This window comes from Epinephelus moara, chromosome 14 (assembly GCF_006386435.1).
Source record: "Epinephelus moara isolate mb chromosome 14, YSFRI_EMoa_1.0, whole genome shotgun sequence".
In the NCBI taxonomy this organism is placed as follows: Eukaryota; Metazoa; Chordata; class Actinopteri; order Perciformes; family Serranidae; genus Epinephelus; species Epinephelus moara.
Genome location: NC_065519.1, coordinates 22934403 through 22957401, shown reverse-complemented (window position 1 = coordinate 22957401; position 22999 = coordinate 22934403). Strand labels below are relative to the sequence as shown.

Sequence of the window (22999 nt, the reverse complement as noted above, 5' to 3'; positions counted from 1 at the left end):
GGCTCTGGTTTTGTGTGAACCTAATTTGATTTTTCTTTGAATTTGATTTGATGTGGGACAGCAGGAATGTGTAGTCATAAAGACAGAGATCTATGATACAATTAGAAATCCTTAATACAGCTTCAAATGAGTGAGATGACTGTAAAATGTACTGCTTCTCATTTAGTTTGATATTCCCCTTAAGAGAGCCCCACCGACCAAACTAATTATTTAGTTGAATCAAAGTTGTAAAGTAAAAACCTGTGAGAAGTCGACTTTTGATGTAAGTAAGTAGTACCGTCTGATGAAGTGCAGAGCCCACTCTGTGTGAGTGACAAGCCCGGCACCACGGCCGCCCACTCACAGACGAGCTGGGTGACTCTTAATTGTGTAACGTTCATTGACGAGTCAGCACAATGCTGCTGAGACCGCGGAGGCGCACTGAGCCGAGCAGAGCGATGAAATGCTCCCATCGAGGAGAACACAGATGGACAGCCTAGTTCAGCCGCTCGTCGCCCAGTACCTCGCCATGGGATGCCAATCAAAAGAAAACAACCAAAACGAAAGTATAACGTCGGAAGAAAAGGGAAAGGACGATGCGTAAGTTAGATCACATTTTCGGGGTTTTGCTGGAGAGTTTCTGGTTCGGGTTTGGGCGTAAATGTGCGCACTTATCCAACAGTAGCTTGATTATTTCAGTTATTAGAGTTGTGGTTTTTAATGACTGTTCTTCAAGGTAAAGAAAAAAAACAGGCGTGCCTTGATTTGTGGCTAAACGGTGCGTAAAACTGCGCTGATGCCACCCAATTATTTTACGCACATGTTCTGTCATCTGAATTGTCACTTTCTGAGCTGCTGCACTCAAACTGCGTATGTTTCACTCAAATTCCTCCTTGTTTACTGGTCACTCAACAGTTTAAACTGGATGTCCGCAATCAACTGGTATTTCCCCGAGTTAAAGGAAGGAAATGAGAACAATGCATAGCAACATTCCGGGAGGGCTCTTACATTCAAACAATGGCTCCAGACTCTTGTGACAACTGCACAGATCGTTTCATGTGCGATAATCTGTGGTCTCAGAAGATCATGGTTTCAAACACGTGTAGCATACATCCTCATAGGCAAACAGAGAAAGGCATAGTTTCAATACAAGCCCTCCTGTCCCCTCCTCCCCCTCACTTTTCTTGTGTTGGTGTCTCTAAAGGAGAGTGACTCCAGGATGCGGCTCCAGGTCTAGGGTTTCTCCTCCAGGCCGCCCTCACAGGTTCCACAAACCCAGCCCGCATCCAACCCAAACCGCCCCCAGTAAATCCATGATGTCCCTGGGTCCCCTCACCAAAGGGGGGAGCTGGGAGGAGCTCATTCAGGCCTGTCTGCAGTCCTTCGGTAAGTCCATGCTGACCTGCTTTGGCACTATGAGTTTGACTTGGTGGAAAACTACAGTGACGTGTGCAGCAGGAGCACAGGTGTCTGCAGTCCATATTCTTGTAACACTGAAATCTTATTCACTGGAATCTTTTTGTTGATGTTTGACTCATGCGTCTCTGCAGCACTTGTCTCTTGTATTGAAAAACAATAAGATAATGAGCCTCCTGTGTAGTTTCCCAGAAGTCTGTGTTTTTCCCACCACTGCTCCTGGCATTTGGATGCAACCCTCTAACAAGTTTGGGCAGGCCTCTGAAGAAAAGGAGTGGGACGCTTTGCATTTGAAAGTGAAATGGATTGTCTTAAGACAGCTGACTTTATTTTTTGTTTAACATAGGATTGTATGCTTTTAAGATGACATCAGTCACATTGATGCTTATCAGATTTTTTTTATTGCTTTGTGTGATTTGAAAGTATTGAGGAAAACAGTGTTTGGGGATTACATGTATTATAATTTCTGCAAACAGGCTGCACTGTATTTATCGATGAATATATCAGTATCAATATTTAACTGTAAGCAAGATATATAGAGGGTTTTTTGAATAAAAAAAAAGGACAGTGTGATTGAGTAGGCTGTTGCTGGATCAATCAAGCAATGATCATTGGCTTCAGCAAGTTGTCTGGAGTGCTCTCAGAGTTATGGTGATTGCGTCTCTAAAGAGACAAGCTTTCAAATTGCCGTTGCCTGGTTACACAAATGGAGCAAGAGCAGTGGAGAGGCGTTACAATGGGCTGCACATAAAATGACATCCCATAACCACATTTATCTGTGGAGAGGTAAAATCAGGCAGTAATGACAGCTCATTTCAGACCCACGAAGGAAACAGAATTAACCAGGGGAAGAAGAGTTAAGGAACCCTGTAGTATCACAGAGTGCTCTGAAGACTCACTTTGAAAAATAATTTCAGTGTCACTATGCAAAATGTGCAAGTCACACGCACACGCTCAAGATGGTATCTCACTGAGTACAGAGTGTTAGGAGTGGGGTTTTCCTTGAACGGCTTCTGCTGGTAAAATGGAACATAGTCCTGTTCCTCTTGGCCCACATCACAGGCGAACCCCTAAGGTCCACCTTTTCAGATGTGAGAGTGCACGTAAGAGCTATTTGAAGGATTACCTGATGGCAGCTTCAAGCCCGGCTGAGCCAAAAGGTCAGCTCCCCTAACAGTGGTCCTCAGATGCTGACCAGCCTTTGAAATGCATAGCACTGTGAGGTGTAGATCAATAGCTGTTGACATCATCACTCTCTCAAGACCACACTGTTGCGCTGCATGCTGTGATTATGCTCAGTGTCAGTCTAATTCACATATATTTTATATATACATACGTTCACGTGTTCGTGTGCAGGGCTTGCCGTGTTGTGTGTATATATATGTGTTATATATATATATGTTTTAAAGGTGTTCATTTGGAGTAATTTTTCATTGGATAATATAGAACTATTAGTCATATGAAATGGGTTTAATAATGGGTGCTTCAATAGCTTTCTTATACAATTGAATTATTAATGTTTGCATTTATACTGCTACCCCTTTGAGTGGCACAAGCTGGATGTTTCAGCCATTTACTCATAACTAAAAACTATTTCAACCATTAAGCCATTACCTTTAACAATTTCAATCCTTTGTCCATTAGCTATTCAATCCATATTATCTATTAATAAGGCTAAGTATTTTAACCATTAGCCATTACATGTAGCTACTTTATCCATAGTCTAAACTGTTTCTGCAGTTTTTAGCTCGGTTGTCTAACCATTACATTTAGCTACTTTATCCATAGTGTTAATTGTTTCTGCAGTTCATCCATTACTTCTAGCTCAGTTGTTTATCCGTTACATTTAGCTACTTTACCCATACATGTAGTCTTAACTGTTTCTACAGTTTACCCATTACTTTTAGCTCAGTTGTTTATCCATTATGTTTAGCTACTTTATCAATAGTCTCATCTGTTTCCGCAGTTTATCCATTACTTTTAGCTGAGTTGTTTATCCCTTACGTTTAGCTCCTTTATCAATAGTCTTAATTATCTCTGCAGTTTATCCATGACTTTTGACTCAGTTGTTTGACCATTACGTTTAGCTACTTTATGCATCGTCTTAACTGTTTCTGCAGTTTCTCTATTACTTTTAGCTCAGTTGTTCATCCATTATGTTATCCATAGTCCTAACTGTTTCTGCAATTTATCCATAGCTTTTAGCTCAGGAGTTTATACATTACATTATATATTTATTTGAATGATACATCCATGTATTTTAATCTTTTATCCATTACCTTTAGCTATCTTTTTCTATTCATTTATCCGCTGCTTCTAGCTACCTTCTTGGCTCGCTTGCTTACTAGTTTTCACACACTCTGTCATGTGGTGTCCAGGTGTTATAACTGACTCAATATTTTGATTCTTTTTTTTTTTTTTAATCAGTTTGTGAACTTGTATTTTATAATGCTGTGTTCAAATGGGAACGCGTTTATTGTGCTCACGAGAAGATTCCATATGAACCCACCCCACTCCCCCCCGCTGTGGACTTCATAACCTCATAAGTGGAAATTTTCTGAGAGCTCCGAGTTCATGAGTTCATGTACACGACTTCCCATGACGTAAACAGGCGCTCATGAGTTCCATTTGAGAGCAGCATGAAATTTATTACTACGGCACAGTCTTTCAGTTTAACCCTCTTGCAACTGCAGCAGTACTTTCTTTGGTAAAGAAACTTGGGAATCTGGCTGGGAATCACTGCTCTAAAATATAAATTCAGAAACTGTCCATAAAGTTACAGTGAGTCATGATTTATTATGGAGACGTTTGCTCAGAGTACAGAGAGATAACCATCTTCCTGCATCTGCCTTGGATTCCTCTAAAACAAAGAGACCATACAGGCTGATAGGCTCTGTCATAACAAGGAAAAGCGACACACAGGTTTGGAGCGGCTGATGAATGTTTAAGATAACCTTAAAAGTAGGCCAGGCGCTGCGTGCCCTTGGCAGTGTTTATCACCATACAGTATCATACAGTTCCAGTGTAGTGGGCGGCAGCTTTTCTAATTTTCCAGTCAGGAACAGACAGTCCAGAGGGGATTTCCTCCTGCAATTAACCCTGCACAGGGAGGGTTAGCGGTTGGAAAGTTGTGAAAAAAATGATGGCGCAATTGTTTACCTGATGGAGAGTCAGAACTTCCTGTTGTGCATTTGTCATAAATCTGGCTCTGCTTATCACACCAGATTGTGTGAACTAAGATGTGCAAAAACAGGATGAGTTTACCACAATTGTCAAAAAGAGGAATACTGCATTACATACATGTGACTTAACTGCACCAAAGCATTGCTGCATTACAAGTCATGTTATTCTGAATGCCAGACATTGTCTCACTTTGTCTTTTGCTCTCTTATTGACTTGACTGGTGAGGTAATTGATATTCACTGGGTTTAGCTGGTAGTGGCTGCGTGTTACAAACAGAAACACACCCAATGCAGGATATGAGGGCTGGATTAGTCAGCTGCAGCTGGAGTGGTGAGTTGCTTACAGATAACAAAGATTAGAAAACATGTTGCCATGGCGTCCGAGGTATTTCCAAGGTGATATGGTTTAAAAGTGGGTCCACAGACGCCTGATGTCCTTGATGGTGTCAAGATACTGGTAAAGCTTAAAGGAAAGCAATTCTCTGCCTGAAAACTCTTTCTTGTTCTTCAAATTTTCAGCACAGCGTGTTCATTCTGTACAGTTTGTGGGAGGAAGATGCAAACAGCCTAAAATGTCCCACGATACATAAATAATATTTTTGAAGAAGCAATTAAACACTCTTCCTCTTTTTGTCAACCACCAATTCCCAGCACATGGCCGTGGTTTGAAGTTTGCGCAGAAGACAAGTGGTGCGTTGCTTTGTTTAAGAGGGCAGGAAAATGCGTTTTCTACAATCATAGGTCAGGCCTGGCATCGTGATGTTATGTAATATTTTGTACACATGTAGGCTAATTTTTTTTTCAAAGTGGTTGAGAATAAAGTTTCTCACTCCGTGGGTCTCAAGATTTCAGTTGTAGCGTCGCATCAGACGACCACGATAAGAAAAGGTGGTCTGGTCACAAAGGGAGGAAGTGAGATGTATGCAAGGAAAAAGGAAGCGAAAAGGTAGTGAGACAAGCAAGCCACAGAGGTTCACACAGTCAGAGGAAAAGGCAAATCTTCAGTAACAGGGTCTGTGGATAATATGACGAAATGTGCTACAGTGTGAGTCTGTGTTTTACCTGCTTAACCTAACTCTGTGTCTTCCATTGATGGAAAAATCCATCTCATGGTTTTCAATTCCAGTAAAGAATTGAACAGAAATCTATTGTGTAATCAAAGGAATACAATAATCTGTGAAGCTCTGCATCCATGGACATTGGTTTATTTGTAAAGATTGGTCCAGTTCCTCCAAGAATAAGGCTCTTCAATTCGTTATTTTTCCTTACCAAATCCCACAAAAGACCACAACCTACAATGAACCGAATCAACTAACAAATATTGACAGATATATCTAATTCTTCTGCGCCATAGATTTCCATGTTGTCCAAAAACTACAATACATCTGTGAGCCACAACACACGGGGTTACACGTTCTTAAATGACAAAAAATATTGGCACTGTAGGTTATGTTGAGTCAATCCCACATTTTTGAACACTCCAGTGCTGCTGAAAATATTCAGAAGATAGAGGAGTCCAAAGGTATTGAAAGATGGACTTACGCATTATTGTTTTTGTTTTGTTTTTTTCATGGGAACTGTGACAAAAAGAAAGACACACAAAATCACCAACCTCATCTTTTAAAGAGATACTTTTGCAGATTTTCAACCAGATTTTTGTCATAACAATGTGGGTGGAATGTGTAAATGAACTGTGGTAAACTTATCTCCATCTTACCAGCGCGTAGATCTCCCTGCTCCCATCCCAGTCAAACTCCGCTGGATGACGTGTCTTAAGCCATCTGCATCATCCGGTGGAGTTTCGCTGACTCTCCCGGGCTGTTGCTAGAACTGCAGGCTCTAACTCTGCATTTTCGTATTGGCTGCCAGCCATGCCGCCGCTACTAACACAAAAGAGCATAGAAGTAGATCAAGAGGCAGACCCACTCCTCTGTCTCTCAAACTCAAAGAAATCCAATCAAATAGTAAAACTAGGCAATGCTGATTGAATATAAATCAAGTTTACGTTACCACACTGCCTATTTATTGTCTTAAATGTTCTTTAGAAACATATTTTAGTGCCTTGTAGCTGTAATAGCAAGAGTTTGTGAACAGGAAGTGGGCGCCATACTAGTTCCTGCACAGTAAAAACAGAGCCTGAAAAAACTGAGATCAAACGGTAAAACTAATAAACAACCGGCCGCCATTGTGTCAAACGTACAAGTTTGCATTAAGTCACCTACCAGCGGGCGCATTTATTGGTCTCATGTGGCACAGTGCATTCTGGTAGATTTTCTACATCTTGAGCAAAAGCAAATGCCACTGTCCTTTTTCTCTGTTTCCTCTGGTCATGTAGCACCAGTTAAAAAAGTTTAGCATTTTCCTACTGCATAGACAGTAGAAAAGACCATCTTTCCAGCAGTGAAATACTTCTTTAAGAAATTAACTGTGTCGTCTGTTTTGGTCTAAATTAAGCCTGCTGTAAGGAGACTTCTTTAGTCCATAATCAGTAGATCTTGAATTTTATTTACACCAGTTTACTTTGAGAAAGCAGAGCAATGACAGCTGCGATGTTACGTTAAATGTGATGCATGTGACATGTTGTCTAGACACTTCCTAGACACTTCCTCCACTGTGTAAGAATGAGGGTAAATTCAAGTGTGTGCATTCTGTCTTGCAGACTCGAATGGTTGCGTGTGTGGGAGCAGCCACCTGTTGAACATCACCCTGACCATGCATCGTCTCCACCTCTCCTCCAGCGATCTGCTAGACAAACTCATCTCTCTATATCCTTCAGCTGCCTGACATAAGGCTATAACCGCTATCTCAACACAGACACATGATTCAAACGATGCACCGGCCGATTGCGAGCAGCAAATGTAACGTGGGATCAGATCACTGGCTCTGTTGTGTGCTGTTGCTGCTTTTTCTTTGGTTGTCAACAGCAACGGGCAATCAAGCTCGTACTTGGCTTACAGTGCAGCCTGTAGCTGTCAGTGTAAAATGTGATCAGCAAGTGGCAGCTCGTGTTTACTCCTGCTGTCAGTCGCTGTGGACCTCTTACATCTCTATCTGCGTGAATTCCCTCTACTTTGGGCCCTGCATCCCATGCATTCAATAACAGGCACTCTGTCGCCATTGTGTATTTGCTATCTTTCAAAATGTTTGATTCTGCCTCTTTCATTTTACCCACTTCACACCTAGAAAAAAGCATGTTTTTTTTCATTTGTATTTTGACTTGAGCGTCTGTAATCTGAGCCTCCATTCAGGAAACAGCGATGACGTCACAGAGCCTCTCAGAGGAGCCTCCTGGCCACAGTGAGCAGCAGCCTTGGGGGCTTCAGGTGTTAATTACCTCTGCCTCTTTCACGTACAGGTCCTCTTCAGCTATATATAAACACAAACCCTCTATTGCTTAAAGAGGCCCCTGCTCACACGAACCCACGTCAGAGCATGCAATGCCGAATGCCCCTCTGCTATTTTTAACCCTCTCGTTCTGAGCCGAAGACCCAAAAGGATACATCAAATAAATTCAGTGAGTGGGTTAGGATCAGGGAAGAGACACAGGGGCCATTAACAGCCTTCATCACAGTCTGGCCTTGGGATTGCGTGGGCCGTTCTTCTGCTCCCATGACGCAATTAGTCTTTTTATGTGCATCACTTCAAGCTGATTTCTGCCAATTGAGAGCTATAGTGTCAGTCTGTTTATAAGGGCTGCTTCATATAATAAGGAAATGCTTTTGTGTGCACTGTATATAAATTGATATGGCGGTGGTGTTGTGGTCAACATGCAAAATTGTAGGCAGAGCGACCCCATTAATTATATTCTCATGGGTTGACAAACATCTTTAGAGTCCTACCACTAAACAATGCACGTTCATCAACAGTTGTTCGACAGTATATGAGGCATTGATTGCGTGTTCTCTTTGTACATTTTGTTATTCACTTACTTCTGTGTGCCAGAATGATTCACTCGGTGATGCTCATCAGAGTTTTGCTTCATGCAGTTGCCTCCTCCCACATCACCAAATGCCACTTCTGTTCGCCTTTTAGTTTAGTTGCTGTAGTTTTTATTAATGAGTTGTTTGTGCGAAAGGAACCCTGCAGTCAAATAACACATATGTTCATTATTTACTCAAAACATACCTGTCCCCATGATCGGTAGATTTACTGACAAAGCTGTTTTCACCTAAACAAAAGTATTGTCAAGCTTGAAAACACTCCCAGCTTTAACTTTCAGACAATAAAACCACACCTCACGTCAACATCAGCTCCTTAACCAAAGCCCTTACATTTAAAACAGCGCTGGACAATGAGCAACCAGCAGAGTGCCAGAGGATATGCTACCTCATCAGGTCAGTATAACACATCAAGAGTCTAACTTTGCTTGTATGTTCTGTGTCACTTACATGGTATCTATCGTCTCTGACCTCCAGGCATTGGATCCAGGAATTCTGGATGATGTTCCGGTTGCACCACAGCTTGTCAGACAGCCTGGACACGTTCCGGGATCTGATCCGAGAGCAGGGACAGGAGCATCTTTGCTCTCTCCTAGAGACCAAATGGATGTAAGTGTTAATCTCTGACCAGCTGGCAACTGAGACATTAGGCCTACACGACACTCAGTTGTTTGTTCAGTCATGGAAAATACTGAAATCTGTCACGATCGAGAATACAGACTTTGATCCTTGCCTCTAATATAGCTTCAAAGTTAGATCAAATGTTTTTGTTTTTCACACCGTTTGACATCACATTAGGGATGGGACAATACAGGGTTTTATCTCAGATTGTGATAGAAAAAAACACTCACAATAAATTGATCATAGTGAATTGCCATTATTGGGATAATCTTGAATATCGTGTCCAGCAGCACCCAAAAAGACTGCTGGCTGTCCGGCAATAAGAGACTCTGCAGGTTGTGTGCAAAACACACTGCATACTCACCAAACTCAAAAAACAGAAGATCTTAATTGATCAGTGGCATATTTCAAATGAAAAGACACATGTCGTGTGTGTGATGCAATAAAAACATAGGTTGCTTCTTAAAGAAGTACTTCACGGCTGGAAAGATGGGCTGTCTATGCAGTAAAAAGACACAAATACTTTTGAAACTGGTGCTACAAGACCAGAGGAAACAGAAAAAGGGCTGTGGCATTCGCTTTGCTCAAGAGATAGAAAATCTACAGCTACCACGATGCACTCTGGTGATGTAATGCAAGCTTGTCTATTTTTGACATTTGAAACAGCCGTCTGGTAACAATCTATCTCAAATTACAGTTAAATGGTAAGCTAAAAATGTTTCTGAAAAAACATTTTGGTGAGAAATAGGTAATACAGTAACAGCATCTGGTTTTATATTTGATCAGTGCTGCCTAATTTTACAGGCTGATCGAAGTTTGGTCTGAGTTTGAGAGCGAGAGAGGGGCAGCTCTCTTTCAGTCTGTTTCTATACTCTTTGTGTCCGTGGTGGCGGACATACGAAAATGCAGTACTATCTGTCGTTCAAGCAACCCTGAAAGCCAGTCAAAATCTGCTGGATGATGCTTGAAATTTTGACGTGATTTGAGCTAGGGGATGAGCAGGGAGGTCTGAGTGATGGTAAGATGGAGGGAAGTTCACCAGTTAATTTACAGATACTAGTATCCCTTCAACAAAATGTGTGCTTCCAGTTTTAGTGCCATTTTAAGAGTTTTTAGCAAATTTTGACGATTATTGGGGTGATATTGTGAATCGCAATTATTTTGGCCAGGATAATTGCAATGTAATTTTCATATCCTCCCATGCCTACATCACATATCTGCAGCTAACAATTGTTTCCATTATTGGTTAATCTGCCCATTATTTTATCAATTAATCAATTGATCATTTGATCTGTAAAATCTCAGAAAGTGTTGATCACAATTTCCCAGAGCCCAAGACCATGTCTTAAAATGCCTTGTTTTGTCTTACACACAGCCCCAATCCCAAAGATGTTTAATTTACTGTCATAGAAGAATATAAAAACCAGTACATATTCAAATTTAGGAGGTCGAAGCACTGAACTGTTGGTCAAAAAAAATATTTTAAATGGAACTTAAAATTTAACTTTACAACTTATAAAAATTGCCAGTTAATTTCTGTCAATCTGTATAAGCTGTGTCAGCCCTATTCATATCTAAACTGTACAGTTCATGGCTGTCCTATTATGTCAAATGGAAAAGTTAGACCAAATGTACATGTAATTCAGCATATTGATATCTTTAGAAATGTTTACATCTTTAATTTAAAATAATGTGAAATGTTTAGCCACTTTAGAATGAGTCTGTATGGAAGCTGTAAGTGTCCAATTTATGAAGTCGTGTTATCAGTTAAATTTAGCTGACTGTGAACGGGGTCTTGTTATGTCTGATGGTGTCCTCTAGAAATGAACGGGACTGGTCATGGAAGGCCAGCCAGAAGATCAAAGCTAACAGCAGTAAAAAGAGGAAGGTCTCTCTTCTTTTTGATCACCTGGAGCCCATTGAGCTGGCTGAGCATCTCACCTTTCTGGAGTTCAAGTCCTTCTGCAGAATATCAGTGAGTATACACACTAAGAGACTATTCAGATGTATATAGGTTATCTTTTGCACATTGATGATTTGTTTATTTGGCATGTATCTCTGTGAACTAAAAACCATCTGTATTTCCTCCCCACAAGAAATGCCGTGCAGTTTCCGTGCAGCAGTTTATGCTCCTCTCTCTCTGCTCTCTCTGCCAGTTTGTAGACTACCAGAATTACATTCGAAGCTGCTGCATGAAGGACATCCCTGTGATGGAGCGTTCCATCGCCCTGTGTAATGGTATTTCTCAATGGGTTCAGCTGATGGTGCTGAGCAGGCCGACCGCTCAGCTGAGAGCTGAGGTTTTCACCAAGTTTATCCATGTGGCGCAGGTAGTGGTTTAACCAGACCCTCACTATTACTCGTACACTTTCTGTTCCTGGTTTAGCAAAACAGAAAAATGGAACTCCATTTGACATGCTTCCTCTTTGCTTGCACTCTACGTGCTATTGTTCACACACCTTATCTAACTAATGACAGTCTATTGTAACACCATGAACAGCACTATAGACGCTACATAATTGGCAGTTGCATAATGCAAATTCACAGAGAGCTGGTAATGATTCTCAAGAGCTCTGCTGCAGGCTTTTAGCGTATCCAAAGATTTTACCAATAGAAAAATATTAACTGAATGCAAGCTAATGGAGTCACCAAGTGAAACACACTCAGACAGTGAGGAGTTTGGGAAGTGGAAAAGAGAGAAATGACTCGTGAGTGCAGTCGCTGGTCACATCTCCCTTGTTTAAACCGCTCCAATACGAAGCTGCTTGCAGCCTGCTGAGAAGCGATGTGCTGGCTTCAGGGAGCCGTTGGCAGGCTTGTACTCTGGAGGACCTCTTGCACTGTTACACTAATGCACCAGTCTGCTGCTGCTCACTGCTGTCAACCTCAAAACCCACGGGTGTGGAAACGAATTTCACACCATAATGCTCCAGTGACAGCACGAAATAGAGAACTGAAAAGAGAGGGAAAAGCACTTCCAAAAAAGAGTGAGATATCTGAGCGCGGTAAGAAAAAGCCAACAATATAAGTGGCTTACGTAACTGCAGTGTTGTCGATTACATAACCAGGGCTACCTGGAACAAGTTTAATTGTGCGTGTTTATGTGTGTGCGTGGATGGACTGATATGTGTGGTTTTTGTGTGTGTGTGTGTCTGTCCACCAGAGTCTACATCTTATGCACAATTACAACACACTAATGGCGGTGGTGGGAGGGCTTTGTCACAGCTCGATCTCCAGACTGAAGGACACCACCTCACATGTACCCAATGAGGTCACCAAGGTAAACACAGTTACAACAGTATGATCCAGCTGATTACAGAGCCGAAACAGCCTCACAAAAAATTCTATTCACTCCCCAGGTACTGAACGAGATGACAGACCTGCTGTCCTCTTGCAGAAACTATGACAACTATAGACAAGCTTACAACAAGTGCACAGGTTTTAAAATCCCCATCCTGGGCGTCCACCTCAAAGATTTGATTTCGGTCAACGAGGCCATGTCAGACTATGTGGAGGACAACAAGGTGAATGTCCAGAAGCTCCAGGCACTCTACAACCACATTAACGAGCTGATCCAGCTCCAACAAATCCCTCCCAAGCTGGATGCTAACAAGGACCTGGTCCATCTGTTGACGGTAATGCACCCTTCTGCGCAACGTTGCATTTAAGATTCTTTTGAAATTATTCTGTCGCTCCATGTGATTCACCAGATTGTATTGAACGTAAGCACAGATGCAAATGAGTGTGTTACAGCATGTGGATTGTCCGCACTTGTGTGGGCGTGATGAGAGTCTATGATCTATGAGTGTGTGGGTGACGAACTGAGTGTGAATAAGAGTGAGTTCAGATTGATATATTGTTGTGCTATCTGTGTGTGGTGCTTTAATCGTACTTGAACGACAGAATGCCCATGAAGAGATAATAGTTACCCTGTGACCTAAAATTGCCCTCATCAAAACATGTTTCAAGGAGAAAAATCTAGATATGCAGTGAGCTCTCTCTGTTTCTGTTTACCTTCCATGTGCTGACATGTGGTCTCTCCTTCCCTGCAGCTGTCCTTGGACCTTTACTACACTGAGGATGAGATCTATGAACTGTCTTACGCCAGGGAACCCAAGAACTGTAAAGCACCTGTGAGTGATAGAAGCAGAGACGCTTTAAGTTAAAAACTGTTTGAGAGAGAGCTGGATGGAAAGATTGGTGCCACTCTCATGTTTGTATGCTAAATATGCAGCTACAGCCAGCAGCTGGTTAGCTTAGCTTTAAGACTGGAAACAGGGAGAAGCAGAATGTCAACAAGCTAACGTTAGAAGTCAAAATTATTAAAACAAAAGCTGAGTAATGCTTAGAGGAATATATTGGCATTCTGTGAATTACACTTACTCTCTTTATTGTCAAGAGTTAGATAAAAAAAATTGATACCACTTTTAAGTCTGAATGCTACATTAAAGCTAGAGCCAGCAGCAAGTTAACTTAGTTTTAAGACTGGAAACAGGGGGAAGCCGTTAGCAAATCAACAAGCTAGCGTTAGAAGTCAAAATTGTTAAAATAAATAAAAGCTGAGTAATGTTTCAAGAAATAAGTTGGCATTTTGGGAAATACACTTACTCCCTTTCTTGTCAAGAGTTAACCAGAGATATTAGATAAAAGAATGATACTGCTTTCATGTTTGTATGCTAAATATGAAGCTACAGCCAGCAGCCGATTAGCTTAGCTTTTAGACTGAAAACAGAGGCAGAAGTTAGCATGTCAATAAGCTAATGTTAGAAGTCAAAATTATTAGAACAAAAGATGGCTAATGCTAAAAGGAATAAGTTGGCATAATGGGAAATAAAATGATCCTCTTTCTTGTCAAGAGTTAGATAAAAATTGATAGCACTTTTAAGTTAGCTTAGCTTTAAGACTGGAAACAGGGAAACAGAATGTCAACAAGCTAATGGTAGAAGTCAAAATTATTAGAGCAAAAGATGTGCAAAAGTAATGCTTAAAAGAATAAGTTAGTATTTGGGGAATTTATTTTATTCTCATCAAGAGTTAAATAAAGTTAGATAAAAAATTTAGATCACTTTTAGGTCTGTAAACTAAATATGACACTACAGCCAGCAGCTGGTTAGCATAGCTTCAAGACTGGAAACAGGGAAACAAAATGTCAACAAGCTAGCGTTAGAAGTCAAAATTATTAAAACAAAAGCTTAGAAATACTTAAAAGAATAGTTCGGCATTTTGGGAAATACACTTAACTCTCTGTCTTGTTAAGAGATAAAATATTGATACCACTTTCATATCCGTACGCTAAATATGAAGCTACAGCCAGCAGCCGCTTAGCTTAGCTTAGCTTAACGTGTCTTAGCTTACAGACTGGCCACAGGGGGAAAAGGCTAGCCTGGCTTTGTCCACAGGTGACAAAATTGACTTACCAGCATATCTGAAACTTACTAGTTAACATGAAAAATCTGAGTTAGCTGTTTCCCCTGTTTTCCACTCTGTATAGCTATTAGCTAAGCTACCTGGATGCTGGCTACAGCTACATATTCACAAACATGAGAGTGATCAATCTTCTCATTTAAAGGGTAACTTTGGTGTTGTACAACCTGGGCCCTTTTTAACCACAATTTTGCTTTTAAGTAACAAATGGAGACAACAATTTTTTAATCTGGTCCAGTATTGAGCGACACCGCTGCAGCTAGCAAGGGCTAATCCCTGAGCGCTGTCAAATACATCAACTAGAAGTGCTTCTTTTTGCCACTGACAGGCTCAGATTGTTAACATAAGTGTCTGACAGCATTATGGAAAGGATCCATACAGAGGTCAACTTTTTGTTAAAGAGTAAGATTCTTTTTGTTTAACCAGAAACAGCCCAGAAATTGCCATCGCCAGACTCTGTTTAAATAAACAGTAATTTAAGTTTTTACAGAGCCAGCATATTTTCTTTTGTGAGTTTTATTTTGCTTCTGTTCTATTTTAAATGAAGTGTGTTTTACGATGATAAAATTACTGTTTATTTAAAAGGAGTCTGGTTGGTTTCAGTGATCTTGAGGCTGTTTCTAGTTAAACAAAAAGGATGTTACTCTTCCATAATGTTTCACTGGTGCTGGCTGCGGAGGTCTTGCTCAATTTAAAGAACTGTTAATCTCATTAGTCACTCAGACACAAGAACGTGGGAAAATAGGGTCCAGGTTTAAAAAGACCAAAGCTTCCCTTAAACTCTGCAAGAAAGCAGAGTGTATTTCCCAAAATGGTGAAATACATCAATGTCCTTCGAAGCATTACTCAGCTTTTTAAAACAGAATAATTTGCCAGTTCTGCTTCTGAAGGTCATTCATAGATTTAGTATAACTGAATTGCTCAGATAATATTTTACATGTTTATCTGCCTGCTCAGGCTTGTTTTTTTTAATGACTAATTAATTTTCTATCAGCCAGCCACCCCCTCTAGACCTCCAGTGGTTGTGGACTGGGCATCAGGAGTGGCTCCCAAACCCGACCCCAGAACCATCAGTAAACACGTACAGAGAATGGTGGACGTAAGTGCTTCCTTTTTTCAAGTGTAGCCTCCACATAGCTACTCCGTCATGCCGTTATATAACCATAATCATTTGTTGTAACTATTCTTCTTGATGCTGCCATTTTGACAGCCAGCTCTTGCAGCTATTGTGCACTAATAGTCACGCAACAATGGTGTTTGCCTCTTGTCTCTCACAGTCCGTGTTTAAGAACTACGATCACGACGAGAATGGCTTCATTTCTCAAGAGGAATTTGAGAAAATTGCTGCTAGCTTTCCGTTTTCCTTCTGTGTCATGGACAAAGAGAAGTGAGTCTGTTCGACAGGTCATGCACACACACTCTGAGCTCATGTGTAACTTCAGAGGAGAGGAAGAAAAGGTGGTATTTGTAGTTATGAGTGTGCAACAGGAAACATAAAATAGCTGCAGAACTAACCATAACCCCCGCCACAAAGTATTCTCTATTTTATGTCTCATGCACGTACATTGACAGCTATATGATTCTCACAAACCACAGATAAGCATGTGATTCCTTATTAAGACCTTAACATGAAAACCACCATAGCTGATGATACTGTTTTCACTTTGCACAATGGCAAGGTGGTATAGAGTTGAACCCATGTGGCAGATGAGGGTGCAAACAAATAAATCAGGACATGACCAAACAATTAAAGGGTGAAGTTAAGATCTAAAATATCTGTCAAAATGATTGTCTCCCACATATACTGCTCATCTGCAGCTCTATTTCCTCTGTAAAGGTGTACTGTATATGTGTTGTGGTTGTCCAGGGAAGGCCTTATCAGCAGAGATGAGATCACAGCCTATTTCATGCGGGCCAGTGTCATCTGCTCCAAACTGGGTCTTGGTTTTGTCCACAACTTCCAGGAGACCACTTACATGAAACCCACGTTCTGTGACAACTGCTCAGGATTCGTAAGTCACCACACAACCACAGTGTATGATGAAATACAACTTTACTGCTCCGTCCCAGTCTAAAAATTTCCCAACAATATGTAATCATGTTTTCAGTTTTGCTTTTGCTTCAGCGGTGTGAAAACAGTTTTCTCCATATTCTGCTTCACAGCTGTGGGGTGTCATCAAGCAAGGCTACAGATGCAAAGGTGATTATTGCACTCCATGTTGTGCAACTCGTGCACTTCTTTCTTTGACCAAATGTCAGTAAAAAGTGAGGAGAGGTACACACGCTGTCTTGTGGGGAGCAGGTAAAGTGCCGCTATGTTAAGACGGTGTAGTGTGGTTTTCTGTGTTGCAAACAGCTAGCTGAACCTTGCAGCACATGAAGAAAAAAAAAGAGTCTGCAGCCAGAACCACAGTTTTTCCCCCTCCCCCGTCCCTCAAAAGATCTGAGAGCCATTTGTTTGCCTGACAGTGAGCATGCAAAGGTCTGAGAGTTGCAGTTGCGGAAGAGAGTGTTCAAAGAAAAGTCAGTTGTAGATAGAAGAGTTAACGCTAGTTCCTGTTCTGACATGTTGTGCATTATTTTGTCTTGCTTAGACTGTGGGATGAACTGCCACAAGCTGTGCAAGGACCAGGTGGCGTTTGAGTGCAAGAAGAACGCCAAAATGACCAACGCCATCGACAGCCCGACACCGAGCTCCACGCCGGTTACCATGGGTCCCTCAGAGGGTGGGTTTGGATGATAGGATTCATTGCCAGCATAAACACTCTCACACAGTGTCATTTCTCACACAGGCAAAACAAAAACATTTCTTTTGCACAAGTACCCACAGATGCACACTCTCACCTGAAGTATGAAAACAATAACATGCATGTGACATGGCTGCAATCAGTCAGTCCCATGACAGGTGCCGTCTGGTGGCAGAGACAACTAATGCCAGCTTTACACCAAAGGACTTTTCAATTGATGTCACTATCGCTGACAAATTAACAATGTCCGAATTAAATCTGGAGACTTTTACCTCAGTCGAGCTTCCATGATCTCAACTGTTTGGTGTAAGGTGGTCGTAAAACACAGTCAGAGCTGTCTTTTCAGTCTTTATTCTCCAACAAAATCAAACATGTTTAATATTATCTTGAGTTTTTAGTCTTGGCTCATGCAAATAGTGATGCACCAAATAAGAAGCGGCAAACCAGGTAGTAAGTAAACACTGAGGGGACTCTGACGAGGCAACGGAACATGAACAAGTCTCAGTTTGATTGTGCTGTGGAAAAGGAGGAGAAACTGGTGAGGTTGTCAAGTGAACAAGAGTTTATGTTTAATTCAGCGTGTATTTGATCCATCGATTGCCACTTATTTTTGTGAGAAATCTTAATTTTTTGAAACGTTTCGCCTCTCATTGTCACGTTCTCCTCCCACTAAAATAGCGCAGCTAACCAACAGAGGCTGGTAGCAACAAAATCCAAAATTTACACAATCATAGTTGATCAGTATGGATTGTATTGATGCCGAATTGACAAGAATACTGTCAACATATGACGGCTATTATGTTATGTTTCTAGAGTTATGTGTTTTTGTGTAAATGTAAGGCTTTGTTAATATGTTATGTTTCTTAAAGGGAGTTTGACGTGATATTTTCCACCAGGTGCCAGATGGAAAACAATCTCAACACAAAACTAGTTTTAGTCTTGCAAACAGTGACCCTGCAGAACCACAGTCTTTGCAAGTGTGTGACTAAAAACTTACATTGTCTTTAGATGTGAGAGGGTGTTTTTCAAAGTCTTTTCAAAGCCCTCTATTGTATGGTAGGCATAAGCAGTGTTATTTCCTGTAAAGCTCTGCCTACCAGACTGTACGGAGAACAATGAAAGTCAGAATTTACTTTAGTTTGCTGCAGCTCAGAGAAAACAAGTCGAGAGCAAAGGGTCTGTTGTCAGGGTGATTTCCCTCCAGCTGTCATTAGGAACCGTTTCACTTACAGTAAAACTGAAGCTACCCACCTGCCATGAGAAAGCTACTATATTCAGAGCAGAACTACTTTCGATTTTACTTGGTATGGACAGACACAATCAGAAATGTCTAAAAAACATGGGGGCTATATTAACACATCCCCTTTTCAAATGAGTCTGTGTGACGTGGTGTTTGGTCACATGGTTTATTTTGGCTTGTGTTTCACTGCATACTGGTTTGAGTCATGTTATTTTTGGGTTGTTGATTGCTTTGAGCTAAGATATTGTTGTGACAGGAGGCTGAAAAGTGGCAAAAGTCAAACCTGCATTTTTTATTTGTTTTATTTGACATAATTACTAATAATGCCCATCTCTCCAGGTTCAGAAGACTGTCCTTTCCCCTACCCGCCACATGACAGCAAAGACTGGAGTCCAGAGTCCCCAGTCACCAACTATTTGAGGCCTCGGACAGTCCATAGTGGCACCCAGACAGAGGGAACCCAACTTTCTGCTGCAGCCCCTGAGGCCAGCCTCCCTCAGCCCTCTCTGCTGGTCCCAACAACACCCACCCTCACCTCCTGTCCCAGCCCAGTGCCCCAGAGAAAACAGCGACACTGTGCCAAGTGGGAAAACAGAGCGTCTTTTGCGCAAAAGCCTAAAGAGCCAGAAGAGGAGAGCAAACCCACCTATGAATTTCTGGAATCAGTGAGTGTCACGACAAAGTTTCATTTTTCCTCCTTACAAATGCACAGCACTTAAACGCACCACAGTTTCTGTGCATCTCACAAATCTCCTCTCTCCCTCTCAGGAAAACCAGAGGCTCCAAAAGGCCAATGACACACTACGTAGGAAGCTGAAGGAGGCAGAGCGTGAGGTGGAGATACTAAAGACACTGCTCAAGAGGCATGCTCTCCATCCTGTGGAGGAGGACTCCTCCTCCTAGACACGCACATACACTGGACCTCCTCTAGGGAGACTGGTGCTGCCCCCCTATGGCAGCATGTATAAAACTGGATCCAATGTTTAATTTATTGGTCATGAGCATTTCACCAGAATTACCAGACCCAGACAATTTGGCATCACATGATAGGAAGTGGACAGTGCACAAAGCTTGTCAAGGGATTTTAATGCTAATGGTACACAGTCAATCAAAAGAGGACAATCAGCATGTCACCAGTAATTGAAGTTAAAGGACAGCTTTGGTATTTTTCAACCAGGATGCTATTTTTACACATTTTTGTGTAGTGACTAATGGAAACTTCTCCAGTATTGAGAGAGACTGCTGCAGCAGCTGAACAGGCTGAAATGTAATCCCTACAGGCAACGGCCCACCGTCAATTTACATTCACTAAAAGAGTTTGTTTTTGCTTCTGACAGGCTCAGATTGTTATTAGAAGTGTCTGGCAGTATTAAGGAAAAGACCCTATCGTTCACCGGCCCGTTTCTTATTGTGGGCCAGTCTATTGTGGAGAAGTCTTGCCCTGAAACCCCACAGAGTACAGAAAGTGTAGCTTAGTGTTATCTAGAAGATTTTCAGTGTCATGGCTGAATATTTCGTTGACTTCGACTATGTGGAAACGTCCGTGACATTTCAGAACAGGGCTTCTCCTTGAGCAAGACCTGGTCACACACACACACACACACACACACACACACACACACACACACACACACACACACACACACACACACACACACACACAAACACACACAAACACACACAAACAGAGCAAAAGATAAGGGAAAACTTTTTCTGTGGGGTCTTTTACATAATGATGTCAGAGACGTCCAATAACGATCTGAGCCTGTCAGTGGTAAAAACAAGCACTGTTATTGGACGTAGATTGACAATGCATTATTGTCGGCAGGCATTACATTGCAGCCTGTGTCGCTGCTGTGGCTGCAGCAGTGTGGACCAGTTTAGAAAACTGTAGTCTCCATTAGTCCCCCAGGCACAACAATACGGTAAAGCAGGGTCCAGGTTCAAACATAGCAATCTTTCCCATAAACTATTTTGAGGTGTGCATTTCTTTTAAACAAGCTACAGTACATAGCACACACAATACAGTAAAAACACTGTAGCGTTATTTATAAAGAAGTTTGAAGTGAACAGAGGGAGCTTTTATACTGTATTGTTCAGTTCACAGAAGAATGAAAATCATTGCAATGAGCATTACTCACTTATTTTAGTGAACCATTAAGAGTGGCTGGAGTTAGAATCAAGTTTCCTGTCATAAAGATAAAAACATACTGAATGAAGGAGGGCAGTATTTAACAGTGTAAATAGGGCAGAATGTGTTTGATCAATTCTCGATCAATAAGAGACAAGCTATTTATGTTAAACATAAAATGGAAATCAGAGGAAATGCAGTTTATTGTGTAAATCACAGGTGCATCATTATTATTGTTATTATTATTATCATTATTATTATTATTATTATTATTAAGGATGAGAGCCCACTGAGAATGAAAGCTGGAGGCCTCACGTGTACAGTGCTGTTTTCGCTTTGCATCATTGTCCCTGTTCATATCAATGCACACAATGTCGTCAGTGCTTCTGTTAATATTTATTGTCTCAAACACTACACAGTTCATAGAGAGAGTGACAGAAATTGACATTTTGTACAGCATACTGGTACTTTCAGTGAATTATTTATGCTCTTGCGTGTTGGCGTCATATTGATACTTTCTATTTTCATTGTGCAGCCATGTCACGTTACTGTTGTGTGGTCCGTTGAAGTGGTGTTGTACTGTGGGTCGAGATACGTGTGTTTGTAACGTGTGTAATGTACTGTAAATACAAAGTATACACAGTGCCATCTTGATGAAGTCATCCTTTCTCTCAGTATTGTTCTCTTGTTGTTATAATAAATACTGTATTCTACATAGAAATCATTGCCTGTGTTGCTCAGTTTGACCACTGGGGGTCACTAAAGCCTCATAATGTTTCCTCAGCTTCCTGTTAATGATTGTTGACTTGAGTTTTCAGACTCGTGGGAACTTGTACTATAAATGTTGCTCTCCAATTAGCTATCTGTGTGTTCACCTCAGGCAATTTTTGTCAGATTCAAGAGCAGAAACATCAAAATCAGATAATTTTCTACTCTTTCACAACATTAAAAAAATAGCGTGTGAGTTTAAAGATGAGGCAAACTTCAGAGATTTGTTCTGTATATGTCTGTGAAATGTTGGAGTAATGGATTTGTGAGACAAACTTTTAAAGACAAACTGTCACCCTGTTGTCAGGAGAAAGTGCCAATCTACCCCGTCCCTTGGGCTTTGCTGCTCCTAATGAGTCCAGCACCGCACACATAATGTTGGCCCATAGATAATGAGAGGGCGACTGTCTGCTGTTGGATAAACACAGACTCAAACCAAGTGTCTTCTCCTTCACGTTTCTTGAAGCACTGCCGCACACAGCAGGTGATGTTACACTGACGCCGTGCTTCACTGCGTGCATTTCTATAGTGGCAATTCAGCTCTAGATAAAGAAACCCATTTGACTCAAATTATATTGTGCTTCTTTATTTCTTGCAGCTATAATGACTTGTTGCCTTGCATCGACTTGGCAGTGAGCAGAGACCCCGGTGAAAGAAAAAAAAAAGGCATCGTCTCTGAGGCATAGCAGCGGCTCCCAAGCCCAGCCTTGGTGACAGCTAATTTACTTCTATTTGAATGTGACACCCCGCTGCAAGGGAGTAACACCCCAAGTCTACCAGGCTGTGTGCACGCTAATGCTGAATAATTTCCAATATCATGGCTGGCTGAGAGAAAGTGACAGAGAGACCATGTGTTAAACTCCAGGGACAATGCCCCGGCTGCTTTTCTTCCCCCCATTGGGGCTGTAATACAAGCTTGGAAGATGAAATGTATGTTATGCATGTGACATGTTAAAGCAGGCATCATAGAGATAAATATATCAGTGTAAAATTCATTTACAACCCCTTCAAAGAATGCAAACATAATTAATTGTGGTGCATTTAAGCCTGAAGATTATAAGACATATGTGGGCTAACTTGATACGCAGCATATAACTCAGCTCTCCATACATTGAGAACAAAATATGACACTTCAAAAGTCTGCCTCATTACAGTGCAGACAGAGAAGATTTATCACCCAGACATCAGTGTACTTGGGGGAATTGGGCCATTGTGAGATACCCATAAGTTAACTAAATCTGCTAAGTCTAATGAACACACTCCGAAACTAATTAGGGAAGGATGTGGAACATCCCATTACGTCCCCCTGATAGCAGGGTGTGGGACACAGGGAACGCAATGAGAACACAACACATTTAACACACGCTCGTTTCAAACACCAAGGAAGAGCCAGCACCACGATGCCTGTAGGACACAGCGACGCTGAACTCCACTAATTCCCTTGATTATTAAACTGAGTTCATTAAGTTCTAATGATGGCCAAAGGACCCGTGTGGGAGAGCAGAGAGAGAGACTGTAGTGAAGGTGGAGAGAGGGGGGGAAAGAAAAAGACA

At 41.4% G+C, this 22999-nt stretch overlaps 1 protein-coding gene across 1 annotated transcript; it reads left to right on the top strand.

The window, feature by feature from the left end:
• Nucleotides 1-353: 353 nt before the first annotated feature.
• On the top strand, nucleotides 354-21321 carry LOC126401141 (RAS guanyl-releasing protein 1-like). Its single transcript, XM_050062241.1, has 17 exons — nucleotides 354-579; nucleotides 1184-1365; nucleotides 7237-7344; nucleotides 8851-8911; nucleotides 8993-9124; nucleotides 10958-11111; nucleotides 11293-11466; nucleotides 12300-12416; nucleotides 12496-12771; nucleotides 13189-13269; nucleotides 15555-15659; nucleotides 15838-15947; nucleotides 16428-16572; nucleotides 16724-16760; nucleotides 17155-17286; nucleotides 18887-19212; nucleotides 19316-21321. The coding sequence occupies exons 1-17, from the start codon at nucleotides 443-445 to the stop codon at nucleotides 19448-19450; spliced, it is 2412 nt and encodes an 803-aa protein (XP_049918198.1). The 5' UTR covers nucleotides 354-442; the 3' UTR covers nucleotides 19451-21321.
• The last annotated feature ends 1678 nt before the right edge of the window (nucleotides 21322-22999 follow it).